We start from the raw sequence: 12494 nt of genomic DNA, 5'->3' as shown, positions 1-12494 counted from the left end.
ACACATTTGGGCCCCTAAATTGCCAGGGCAGTATAACTACGCCACAAGTGACCCCATTTTGGAAAGAAGACACCCCAAGGTATTCCGTGAGGGGCACGGCGAGTTCCTAGAATTTTTTATTTTTTGTCACAAGTTAGCGGAAAATTATGATTTTTCTTTTTTTTTCTTTTTTCCTTACAAAGTCTCATATTCCACTAACTTGCGACAAAAAATAAAAAATTCTAGGAACTCGCCATGCCCCTCACGGAATACCTTGGGGTGTCTTCTTTCCAAAATGGGGTCACTTGTGGCGTAGTTATACTGCCCTGGCAATTTAGGGGCCCAAATGTGTGAGAAGAACTTTGCAATCAAAATGTGTAAAAAATGCCCTGCAAAATCCGAAAGGTGCACTTTGAAATATGTGCCCCTTTGCCCACCTTGGCAGCAAAAAAGTGTGACACATCTGGTATCGCCGTACTCAGGAGAAGTTGGGGAATGTGTTTTGGGGTGTCATTTTACATATACCCATGCTGGGTGAGAAAAATATCTTGGTCAAATGCCAACTTTGTATAAAAAAATGGGAAAAGTTGTCTTTTGCCAAGATATTTCTCTCACCCAGCATGGGTATATGTAAAATGACACCCCAAAACACATTGCCCAACTTCTCCTGAGTACGGCGATACCAGATGTGTGACGCTTTTTTGCAGCCAAGGTGGGCAAAGGGGCACATATTCCAAAGTGCACCTTTCGGATTTCGCAGGCCATTTTTTACACATTTTGATTGCAAGTTACTTCTTACACATTTGGGCCCCTAAATTGCCAGGGCAGTATAACTACGCCACAAGTGACCCCATTTTGGAAAGAAGACACCCCAAGGTATTCCGTGAGGGGCACGGCGAGTTCCTAGAATTTTTTATTTTTTGTCACAAGTTAGCGGAAAATGATGATTTTTCTTTTTTTTTCTTTTTTCCTTACAAAGTCTCATATTCCACTAACTTGCGACAAAAAATAAAAAATTCTAGGAACTCGCCATGCCCCTCACGGAATACCTTGGGGTGTCTTCTTTCCAAAATGGGGTCACTTGTGGCGTAGTTATACTGCCCTGGCAATTTAGGGGCCCAAATGTGTGAGAAGAACTTTGCAATCAAAATGTGTAAAAAATGACCGGTGCAAATCCGAAAGGTGCACTTTGGAATATGTGCCCCTTTGCCCACCTTGGCAGCAAAAAAGTGTGACACATCTGGTATCGCCGTACTCAGGAGAAGTTGGGGAATGTGTTTTGGGGTGTCATTTTACATATACCCATGCTGGGTGAGAAAAATATCTTGGTCAAATGCCAACTTTGTATAAAAAAATGGGAAAAGTTGTCTTTTGCCAAGATATTTCTCTCACCCAGCATGGGTATATGTAAAATGACACCCCAAAACACATTCCCCAACTTCTCCTGAGTACGGCGATACCACATGTGTGACACTTTTTTGATGCCAAGGTGGGCAAAGGGGCACATATTCCAAAGTGCACCTTTCGGATTTCACCGGTCATTTTTTACACATTTTGATTGCAAAGTACTTCTCACACATTTGGGCCCCTAAATTGCCAGGGCAGTATAACTACGCCACAAGTGACCCCATTTTGGAAAGAAGACACCCCAAGGTATTCCGTGAGGGGCATGGTGAGTTCCTAGAATTTTTTATTTTTTGTCGCAAGTTAGTGGAATATGAGACTTTGTAAGGAAAAAAGAGAAAAAAAAAAAAATCATCATTTTCCGCTAACTTGTGACAAAAAATAAAAAATTCTAGGAACTCGCCATGCCCCTCACGGAATACCTTGGGGTGTCTTCTTTCCAAAATGGGGTCACTTGTGGCGTAGTTATACTGCCCTGGCAAGTTAGGGGCCCAAATGTGTGAGAAGTACCTTGCAATCAAAATGTGTAAAAAATGGCCTGCAAAATCTGAAAGGTGCACTTTGGAATGTGTGCCCCTTTGCCCACCTTGGCAGCAAAAAAGTGTGACACATCTGGTATCGCCGTACTCAGGAGAAGTTGGGGAATGTGTTTTGGGGTGTCATTTTACATATGCAAAAAAATTCAAGTGGAAGGGGTATATATATAAAGATATCACTTTATTCTCAAATAATAATTACGGAAAAAGACAGGATGGAAAACAGTATTCAGAGAGCCATAGGGACGTACACAAAAATGGAATCATGTACAATCATGCAATTGAGCATGGATAATCTACAGGTGCAGATAATATTGGCACATGGATGATCGGAATCCTGTGTACTAGCACATGGGAAGCGGCACCCAAGTGAGTATGCAGCCCACCATAAGACTGCATCCCATATTACAATAACAAGGGGACTACCGATCATACATGGACCTCACATAAGCAAGGAAGACATAATAATATATACACTTGCAAGGATTCAGTATGGGTAATATAATAAATAGGATCACTATGTATCACTATAAAATCCCCCCACAACTAGTATTGTGGATCTAGTGTGGATGCCAACTGAAACCAAAACGTGAGTACGCCCAGTGATATACTACTAAGCGAAAACTGTACCTGAGGACATGGTGACCATGATTGTGAGCCCCTAGAGCGCAACCCTCGACGCGCGTTTCGCCTGAGCGGCTTCGTCATTTTACATATACCCATGCTGGGTGAGATAAATATCTTGGCAAAAGACAACTTTTCCCATTTTTTTATACAAAGTTGGCATTTGACCAAGATATTTTTCTCACCCAGCATGGGTATATGTAAAATGACACCCTAAAACACATTCCCCAACTTCTCCTGAGTACGTCGATACCAGATGTGTCACACTTTTTTGCTGCCAAGGTGGGCAAAGGGGCACATATTCCAAAGTGCACCTTTTGGATTTCACCGGTCATTTTTTACACATTTTGATTGCAAAGTTCTTCTCACACATTTGGGCCCCTAAATTGCCAGGGCAGTATAACTACGCCACAAGTGACCCCATTTTGGAAAGAAGACACCCCAAGGTATTCCGTGAGGGGCATGGCGAGTTCCTAGAATTTTTTATTTTTTGTCGCAAGTTAGTGGAATATGAGACTTTGTAAGAAAAAATAAAAATAAAAAATCATCATCATTTTCCGCTAACTTGTGACAAAAAATAAAAAGTTCTATGAACTCACTATGCCCATCAGCGAATACCTTAGGGTGTCTACTTTCCGAAATGGGGTCATTTGTGGGGGTTTTCTACTGTTTGGGCATTGTAGAACCTCAGGAATCATGACAGGTGCTCAGAAAGTCAGAGCTGTATCAAAAAGCGGAAATTCACATTTTTGTACCATAGTTTGTAAATGCTATAACTTTTACCCAAACCATTTTATTTTTGCCCAAACATTTTTTTTTTATCAAAGACATGTAGAACAATAAATTTGGCTGAAAAATTTATATATGGATGTCGTTTTTTTTGCAAAATTTTACAGCTGAAAGTGAAAAATGTCATTTTTTTGCAAAAAAATCGTTACATTTTGATTAATAACAAAAAAAGTAAAAATGTCAGCAGCAATAAATACCACCAAATGAAAGCTCTATTAGTTAGAAGAAAAGGAGGTAAAATTCATTTGGGTGGTAAGTTGCATGACCGAGCGATAAACGGTGAAAGTAGTGTAGTGCCGAAGTGTAAAAAGTGCTCTGGTCATGAAGGGGGTTTCACCTAGCGGGGCTGAAGTGGTTAATACTGTACACAGTTTGTAAAAACAGGGGTAAATGGTTTTCCAGATGGAGCTTTCTCCCTTTGTTGGCCCACAGTGAACTCTGACACACGATGTCATGTTGTAAACTATTGATTTGCTTAAAGATACAGTGAAATATGTTAGATCTATACAATTTATTGATGATCCTGCAAATCATTGATCCCAGGCTCTCTTACTATGGCCACTATGGCTATGTACACTTTTCATTGACATACTTTACGTTATTATTGGAGTAATAAAGGGTACACAAACTTTACATACATTTTCATCTCTAACAGGAGCTAGACAATCCTGTTTTCTAAGGCGTCATGCATACAATGTTTCCATATTTCAGTCCACAAACAGATCTGCAAAATATGGCATGCCTTCCGTGTGACATTCCACATTTTCATCACTCCCATCATTAGCAAGGACAATACTCGTCAGCAATATGGATAGGAATGGGACATGTTCTATAATTTGGGTTTTTATGCCACATGGATCTGTAAAAACTACAGATGTATTCATGGACTGTGTGATATCTACAAAAAATGCCGAACACGCATACAAAGTACAGTTGAGAGCACAATACCTAAACCATGTAAAACTAGAACAGAGCACTTTCAGGTACACAAATCTTATAGATGGCGTAGAACTGTTATATAATAAAGCACCATATGCAAATATGGCTCTTCCCGTCTCATGTCCTGCAGGTTGAAAAGCCGACCTCCATCACTGGTTGAGAACCATTGGATCTCAGGGAGGTACACAACATGTTCCTGTTCTGGTGTGTGCTGTGTGTATCTTCACTGCATGGTAAGACAGAAACCAGTAAGACACATGGACCAGGTCATAGTCACAATTTGTCTTCCTACTGATTTGTGGTCATTTCTCATTCACAGGAGTCTTGTCACAGGTTCAGCTCGTTCAACCCTCCTCAGAAATCAGGAAACCTGGAGAAAGTGTGAAGATTTCCTGTAAGACTTCTGGATTCACCTTCACAGACTACTATATGAACTGGATTCAACAGGTTCCTGGAAAAGGATTGAAATGGATTGGAAGGATTGACCCTGAGGATGGGGGAACAAGCTATTCCTCATCATATGAAGGAAGATTTACAATGACAACAGACAATTCCATTACTACAGCCTATCTACAGATAGACCGCCTGAGTATGGAAGATTCAGCCACATATTACTGTGCAAGACACACAATGATAAAAAGAGGAGATCTGTCATACAAAAACATAGAAGCAATATCATCATCTAACTGCTTGGGGGCAGCAGATAATAACATTCAGCCTCTGTCTCTGATAACATAAAGGAAAACATACAATCACACACTAAAGGCAGACACTTTATTAAAAGCTACAAGATGGAAGAGCTTCCCCAACCTGACCATAGACATTTTTGGAATATTCATAGGATGCAATAGAAATATCTATTCTAATTCTCCTTTAAATAAGATCTATTTAATATTTCTGAATTACAATCTACAACATTTACGGCAAACGCATCCATTTCTAAGTGAGATATTTTAAAATGTCAATATCCAGCCCTTTTACTGATGAATAAAACGATAATAAATGCTGACAAACAATGAACTGACATAGGAGCTCATTTACTGACATTACAGCCTGTTCCACACAGCCAGCATAGTTCCAGCATGCTATTGAAGCAGAGAACAGCCTGCTGGAGATACCTGGGGCCGGCATTACCGGATGTTACCGGAAATTCCAGTCGGCCTCATTGACTATAATGGTGTCGGATGGAGATCTAGCTGCTACCTAGCAAATACATCCTTAGGCCTCTTTCACACTACCGTTTTTTTTTTTCCGTTTTGCGGTCCGTTTTTTGCGTTCCGTATACGGTCCGTATACGGAACCATTCATTTCAATGGTTCCGCAAAAAAAACGGAATGTGTTCCGTATGTATTCCGTTTCCGTATTTCCGTTTTTCCGTTCGGTTGAAAGATAGAACATGTCCTATATTTGGCCGCAAATCACGGTCCGTGGCTCCATTCAAGTCAATGGGTCCGCAAAAAAAACGGAACACATACGGAAATGCATCCGTATGTCTTCCGTTTCCGTTCCGTTTTTTCGGAACCATCTATTGAAAATGTTATGCCCAGCCCAATTTTTTCAAGGTAATTACTGTATACTGTATATGCCATACGGAAAAACGGAACGGAACAATGGAACGGAAACAGAACCACAACGGAAGCAAAAAACGGAACAACGGATCCGTGAAAAACGGACCGCAAAACACTGAAATGGACATACTGTAGTGTGAAAGAGGCCTTATGCAAATGCGTCGTTTAGTGCACTGAGGGCGGGGACAAGCCACTCTGTGCACCCTTGCTGCTCCTGCCAGTCCCTCCCTCCCCTCCCTGATTGATAGGGCCAAGCAAGATCACTATGCAGGAAACCTGGCCCTGTCATTTTCTCCAGGATGAAGCATTGTGCCCTACTATGCCATGGATCTGTATATAATTGCACAGCTCTGTTTAAGCAATTAGGACTATTTTGCAGTTCATTGCACATCAGGGAGATCAGCAGGGGCACCACTGTGCAGAAAACACTGGGAAAGTGCCTTGGCCCCTTCATTCTAAGTACTGATGAGGACCCCCTAGTGTCATCAGTAAGTGATGTCATTTACCATGGTGGGAGACCCCATTAGTGGGAAACTCCTGTCTATGGCCATATTAGGCATAACATAGAGGGAGGTCTTGGGACCCTCATATATCATTCAGCCAGAGCAGAGAGCTGCTTCAAAGGGGACTCAGCAAAACCATTTACAACATGGTTAGATATTTATTTGAATGGAGATTTCACTTGAATGGAGGCTGAGCTGCAGTACATTGAAATAGCCAATAGGCTGTAAATGGAGGCTCAGCTGCAGTACATTGAAATAGCCAATAGGTTGTAAATGGAGGCTGAGCTGCAGTACATTGAAATAGCCAATACTCTGTGAATGGAGGCTGAGCTGCAGTACATTGAAATAGCCAATACGCTGTGAATGGAGGCTGAGCTGCAGTACATTGAAATAGCCAATACTCTGTGAATGGAGGCTGAGCTGCAGTACATTGAAATAGCCAATACGCTGTGAATGGAGGCTGAGCTGCAGTACATTGAAATAGCCAATACGCTGTGAATGGAGGCTGAGCTGCAGTACATTGAAATAGCCAATACTCTGTGAATGGAGGCTGAGCTGCAGTACATTGAAATAGCCAATACGCTGTGAATGGAGGCTGAGCTGCAGTACATTGAAATAGCCAATACGCTGTGAATGGAGGCTGAGCTGCTAATCTACTGTTTTGTTTCCGGTGTCACCACATGCCAAAAACAGCTGATAAGTGAGGTGTCAGACTCCCACAAATTTGATATTGATGATCTATCCTGAAAATAAATCATTAATATCTATATTCTGGAAAACCTCTTCAACTCCTTCCCACATTTTTATCATATGGCCATTTCAGCAGCCCCTTACTGCAAACCTTCATGCAGTGATGTCCATCGGTAAGTACAGGTACAGGAGCTGTGCCCACGCCATCTACAGCACGTGCTGGCTGTAATATGTTGTAAACCCCTCAAATATTCATATGGCCCAATGTTTGGGCCAAGTATCACGAACAAATGCTCCTACGACTCTTTCCCGATAATCTGCTAATCTAAAGGTGCCGCAGATCACCCGATGAACGAGCAAAAGTTTGTTCATTGGGTGAAATGGTCAGAGGTGTGGACACCTCTGCTTCTGGACAATCTGAATGCGCCTTATGGTGGTCTTGATGATTGCTGTGGCAGCAGTAGCCTTACAAAAGCCCTTAGGGCTTGCACACACGAATGTGTGAAGCCCATGTGCGTGCTGTAAACCGCGTGCTGTGGCCCAGCCGCATGGGGATCGCGAACCCATTCACTTGAATGGGTCCGCGATCCGTCCGTTCCGCAAAAAGATAGAGCATGTTCTATCTTTTCGCGGTGCGGAGGCACGGAACGGAACCCCAGGAAGCACTCCGTAGTGCTTCCGTAGTGTTCCGTTCCATGCTTCCGTTCCGCATCTCCAGAATTGTGGACCCATTGAAGTGAATCGGTCCGCATCTGTAATGCGGAATGCACGCGGAACGGTGCTCGTGTATTGTGGATCCGCAACGGGCAGCACATGTTCGTGTGAATGAGCCCTTAGGCCAATGGTTTTGCCTAACAGGTTGTTGGGTTACTGCAGCTCGGGGAGCTAAGCTGTAGATACCTGGCTTGGCCACTATACTTTGAATGGCGCTGTGCGTCCAACTCTGCTCAAAGTGCTATTTCCAGTGGCTGCAGGGAACTGCTGATCTGTGGAGGTTTCGGACCCTCATTGATTGGAATTGATAGCCTATCCTGAGGATAGATCATTAATATTGGGAGACTGGAAAACCCTGTAACTCATATTTACTTCACAGCTAATCATGTAGAAATGAAACATAATAACCCCTTCCCAACCAGCACCATACATGTACAGCGGTGTGCAGACTTTAAATATTGGCCCACTTACACGTGCAGCGGGCACCACAAAGTTCTGTGCTTCGCGTACTGTAAAATACGTACGGTCGCGTGCATGAGCCCTAAGGGAGATTAATTTCTAGGCAAAATGGGAACCTAACCCAAAAGTTATCATAGGACATTTCACTGATAGTTTTTCGCATTTTCTTTTTTTTTTTGTACTGACCTATTTTGTTAGAAGTGGGGACATATTGCATCCAGTGGAAAAGGTTAATTTTAGCCTAAAAACTATTTATAAAAAAAATACCTTAGTCTCTGTTGATATCAGGCTTATTCTTTAGGTTGGAGCATAAGATGGGAATGCATAAACTGGGAGAATCTCCTGACGTATGCACCATTCAATGGCATATATTAGCCACAAGCTACGATAGAAATGAATGGGTCAATATACTCCACAAAAAATATGAATAGCACATGGATGAAAAATACATTTGTGTGCATGGAGCCTAAAACAACATTGCTTAAGAAAAAAAAAGGACAAGTCTCTGACACACGCAGGCAGATATCCCTGTGGTAGAAAATACCAAAAAAGTAGGACAGAATCAAAAACACATAGTGGGCAATTTACCATGAGGAGAATATTTGAAGTCAGTTTTTCTGTGTTGGTGTACTTTGTGCCATATTTACCAAATGTCACAGGTTGTTTGATAAATTTGGCTTGTTCTTAAACCTAACACTTTTGTCTGGAGAAGCTCCTCCGGTTTTTCTACTCTTGGAGTGAGATTGCAACTTCTTTGCGACTTTGTTAAAACTTTGCAATGATAAATCTGGAGTGAAACTCATTAACATAGCAAACCACACCCACTTTTCCACCCACATCACAAAACTGGAGTGAGTGGTGTAAAAAAGAAAAAAGTCGCAAAATGCTAAATTTTGCCCTATTTTGCGACTTTTTGACATCAAAAGGTATGATATATCAGGGCCCTAGTGGAGAATTTATCAGGAGGGAAATATTTTAAGTCAGTTTTGCTTGAGTCTGCATTGTCCATAACACTTTTGTCTACAAGTACTCCAGTTTTCTTCACCAAATGATAAATCAGGAGTGAAACTGCAGAGCTAGCCATGTCCACTTTCCCACCCACTTTTCAAAACTGAAGCGAATGGTGAAAAAATGCAAAAGTCAGAAAATGTTTGCGCAACCGAGTCCAAGACATTACATAGCGTTATTTTGACACCAGAATTCTGTAGTGCAGCGGCCCAAAATTCGAATACTTGCACAATGTTCATTATACCACATGCTATATATCAGGGGTCAGCAACCTTTTACACACCGAGTGCCATTTTTGAAACCATCAGACAACCGGGTGCCAGTGAACAACAGCGCTCCATAGTGTTAGTTAGATTTTCATTTTTATACTTTTTATACAGTACAAGTACATAGTTGTACTGCTAATAGTAAGTTAAACTCACTAATTAATTAAAGGTGTTTACCTTGCCATTAGCAGCACAGCTATAAGTGAAAAAATTTAATAACTGGTGCACACACAAAACATGTTCATTTTTACATGTGCTGAAAAGTAAACAGGACTTACAGTTTTCTTGGGTAGGGTCTCACTTTTTGCGGGATGAGATGACGGTTTGATTGGCACTATTTTGGCGTACATGCGACTTTTTTGATCACTTTTATTACCTTTTTTGGGAAGTAAGGTTGGCAAAATTTCAATTTTCTCATAGTTTTTATTTTTTTATTTTTATGGCGTTCACCGTGCGGGGAAAGTAACATGACCGTTTTATAGATCAGGTCGTTACGGACGCGGCGATACCAAACATGTGTAGGGAATTTTATTTTTTTCATTTTTAATCAGTGATAAATGTGTTTTTTCATTTTTACTTCTTTTTCACTTTTTTGACTTTTTTTTTTACCCAGACCCACTTGGTTCTTGAAGATCCAGTGGGTCTGATGTCTGTATAATACAGTACTGTACAATATATTTTGTACTGTATTTTACTTACCACTTTGTCTGAACAGATCTCTGCCTTCAGCACAGATCTGTTCAGCACCATGGACAGCAGGATGCATGAGACGGCGTCCTGTTGTCATGGGAACCTTCCCCGTCTGCTCAGTAGTGGTCAGAACTGCGCAGACGGGGAAGGGTAAGGACGGGGCTGTCTGGGAGCTCTCTCCCTCTCCCATCGGGGGGCTGCAAAGTCACAGCAGCCCCCCGATGGGAGAGGGAGGGAGCCGCATCTTACTGTTAACTCTTTCCATACAGCGGTCCGTACGGACCGCTGTATGGAAAAGGTTTAAACGGCTGACATCCATTCACAGATGTCAGCCGTTTATACCAGGGTGTCAGCAATGTGCTGACACCCTGGTATACCCACTAGAAGCCAACGATTATTAGGCGGGAGGCGGGCGGGGGATCGCGATCCCGCCTGCCGCACCGCCCGCCTCCCGCATCGCCCGCAACACCCCCCCTGCACCTCCCACCGGGCTAAAATCATTCAGAGGTGCAGGGGGGTGATACATATATATTTAAAGAGGCAGGCAGAGCGGGGCTCAGAGCGGCCGCCATCAGGGGGCCCCCTCCTCTCCATTAGTCCGGACCGCGCGCCGCCCGGGACTCCATGCTCAGCTAGGAAACTTAGCAGCGCCGCCAGGTCAGAAAGAATTCTAGAATAGTATTGCGGGCCGGCGCTGGGGGCCCCTAAGGACTCGGGGGCAATTGCCCCCCTTGCCTCTATGGAAGCGCCGGCCCTGCATACAGCATGGAACACATAAAGTAAAATTGGGCAGCATACAGACAGCATGCAGAAAGCATGGGGCACATACTGTAAACCTGCAGGGTGATCCTTCAGCTCTCTCCACTGCGCTCTGGCTCCTGATGAAACTGGGCAGGGAACAATTTCTGCTGCTGTACGAGGGAACCGCCAGGCACTGCAGGCGGGAGATCGGGCAGACCGCTGAGAGCCTCCTCAGCGCGCCTTTGCAAGCCAATGAAATGCGGCAATGTCAGAGGTGGGTGGGCGAATCACGTAATTGACAGCCGCTCACACGTGCCAGCAGAGACAGACTCGCATGCCATGCCGGGCACGCGTGCCGGGGGTTGCCGACCCCTGCTATATATCCTTAAAATGATAACATGTACAACATAAATCTTGAGGTGGAATGAAATGTGCTGTCCTGATATAATGAATCAGTGAGGATGCAAATAATATTCAAATGACTCTTCTCATACGTGAATATTAGGCCTGGGTGGCATCCCTGGTACATTTATGGCATCTACAATACCTTTGTTCACCACCAGTATGACTCTGTCCTTGATCCTGATGTGTTTCTTGTTCTTGACACCAGGTAAGTGTGTAGTTCCTTAGTCATTTCTCTCTAATATAGGATGAGAAAGATAATCATACTAACAATATTATAATAATTCTATTCTGTATTCCAGGCGTACAATCTGAAGAGGTCCTTACTCAGACAGAATCACAAATATATAAAAAGCCAAATGAGTCTTTCAAACTGACATGTCGAGGGTCTGGATTTGATTTCAGCCAGTATGGAATGCACTGGATTCGCCAAGACTCAGGAAAAAGGCTCGAGTGGCTGGGTGTGATCTGGTATGACTGCCAGTAAAACAGTATATGCCTCATCTGTGGAAGGACGGGTGATAATAACAAGGGACAATAAGAACAGTGTAACCTTCCTGGAACTGAAGAGTCTGGTTACTGCAGATTCTGCCACCTATTTCTGTGCAAGAGCCACAGTGACAAACACTGTGCAAGAGTCAGACAATATCTTATGAGCATTAGAGTGTAAAATCTGGAAATCCTCCAGGAAGACAGATGTTTTGTAGATGTTTTTAAGAAAGTCTCCAATCCAATCCTACCCCCCCCCCCCCCCAAAAAAAATATATACCCACATTAGTTGCTTATATGTAAGTTGCCAGTCACACTGCTGTATTTTACTTCCCCGTTTCAAATTGTAGCATGTTGTACCGTGTCTATACTGATACATAAACATAAAACCCTTTTAAAACATTGGGACCACAGTTGCTCTTGCATCTGTCACAACTAGGGATGAGCAAAATTGTGTTTTTTAAGTTTGGGTCCAGGTTATGTAAGAATTCCATTATGGATTTCGTTACGACAAACTATTGCGTACTTCTATGATGGACTGCACCACTGAAGCATTTTTATGAGGCATTCCGTCATAATAGAAGTCTCCTGCAGAACGGAAACCATTTGGATCCGTTATGATGCCAATAGACTTCTATTATGACGGAATGCAAAACCGATGCCTCTTAAAGGCCATCATAGAAGTACGTTATA

The 12494-nt window shown here is 42.8% G+C and overlaps 1 pseudogene and 1 gene segment (V, D, J or C); both read left to right on the top strand.

Moving 5' to 3' along the window:
- The first annotated feature begins 4404 nt into the window (after positions 1-4404).
- On the top strand, positions 4405-5024 carry LOC122923641. The segment is given in 2 exon segments: positions 4405-4504; positions 4591-5024. Coding segments are annotated over 2 exon segments (462 nt in total).
- A 6419-nt stretch (positions 5025-11443) lies between these two features.
- LOC122928074 lies at positions 11444-11968 on the top strand (annotated as a pseudogene).
- The last annotated feature ends 526 nt before the right edge of the window (positions 11969-12494 follow it).

This window comes from Bufo gargarizans, chromosome 1 (genome assembly GCF_014858855.1).
Source record: "Bufo gargarizans isolate SCDJY-AF-19 chromosome 1, ASM1485885v1, whole genome shotgun sequence".
Taxonomy (NCBI): domain Eukaryota; kingdom Metazoa; phylum Chordata; class Amphibia; order Anura; family Bufonidae; genus Bufo; species Bufo gargarizans.
Note: the sequence above shows the minus strand (reverse complement) of the source record. Positions and strands in the feature narration are given on the sequence as shown.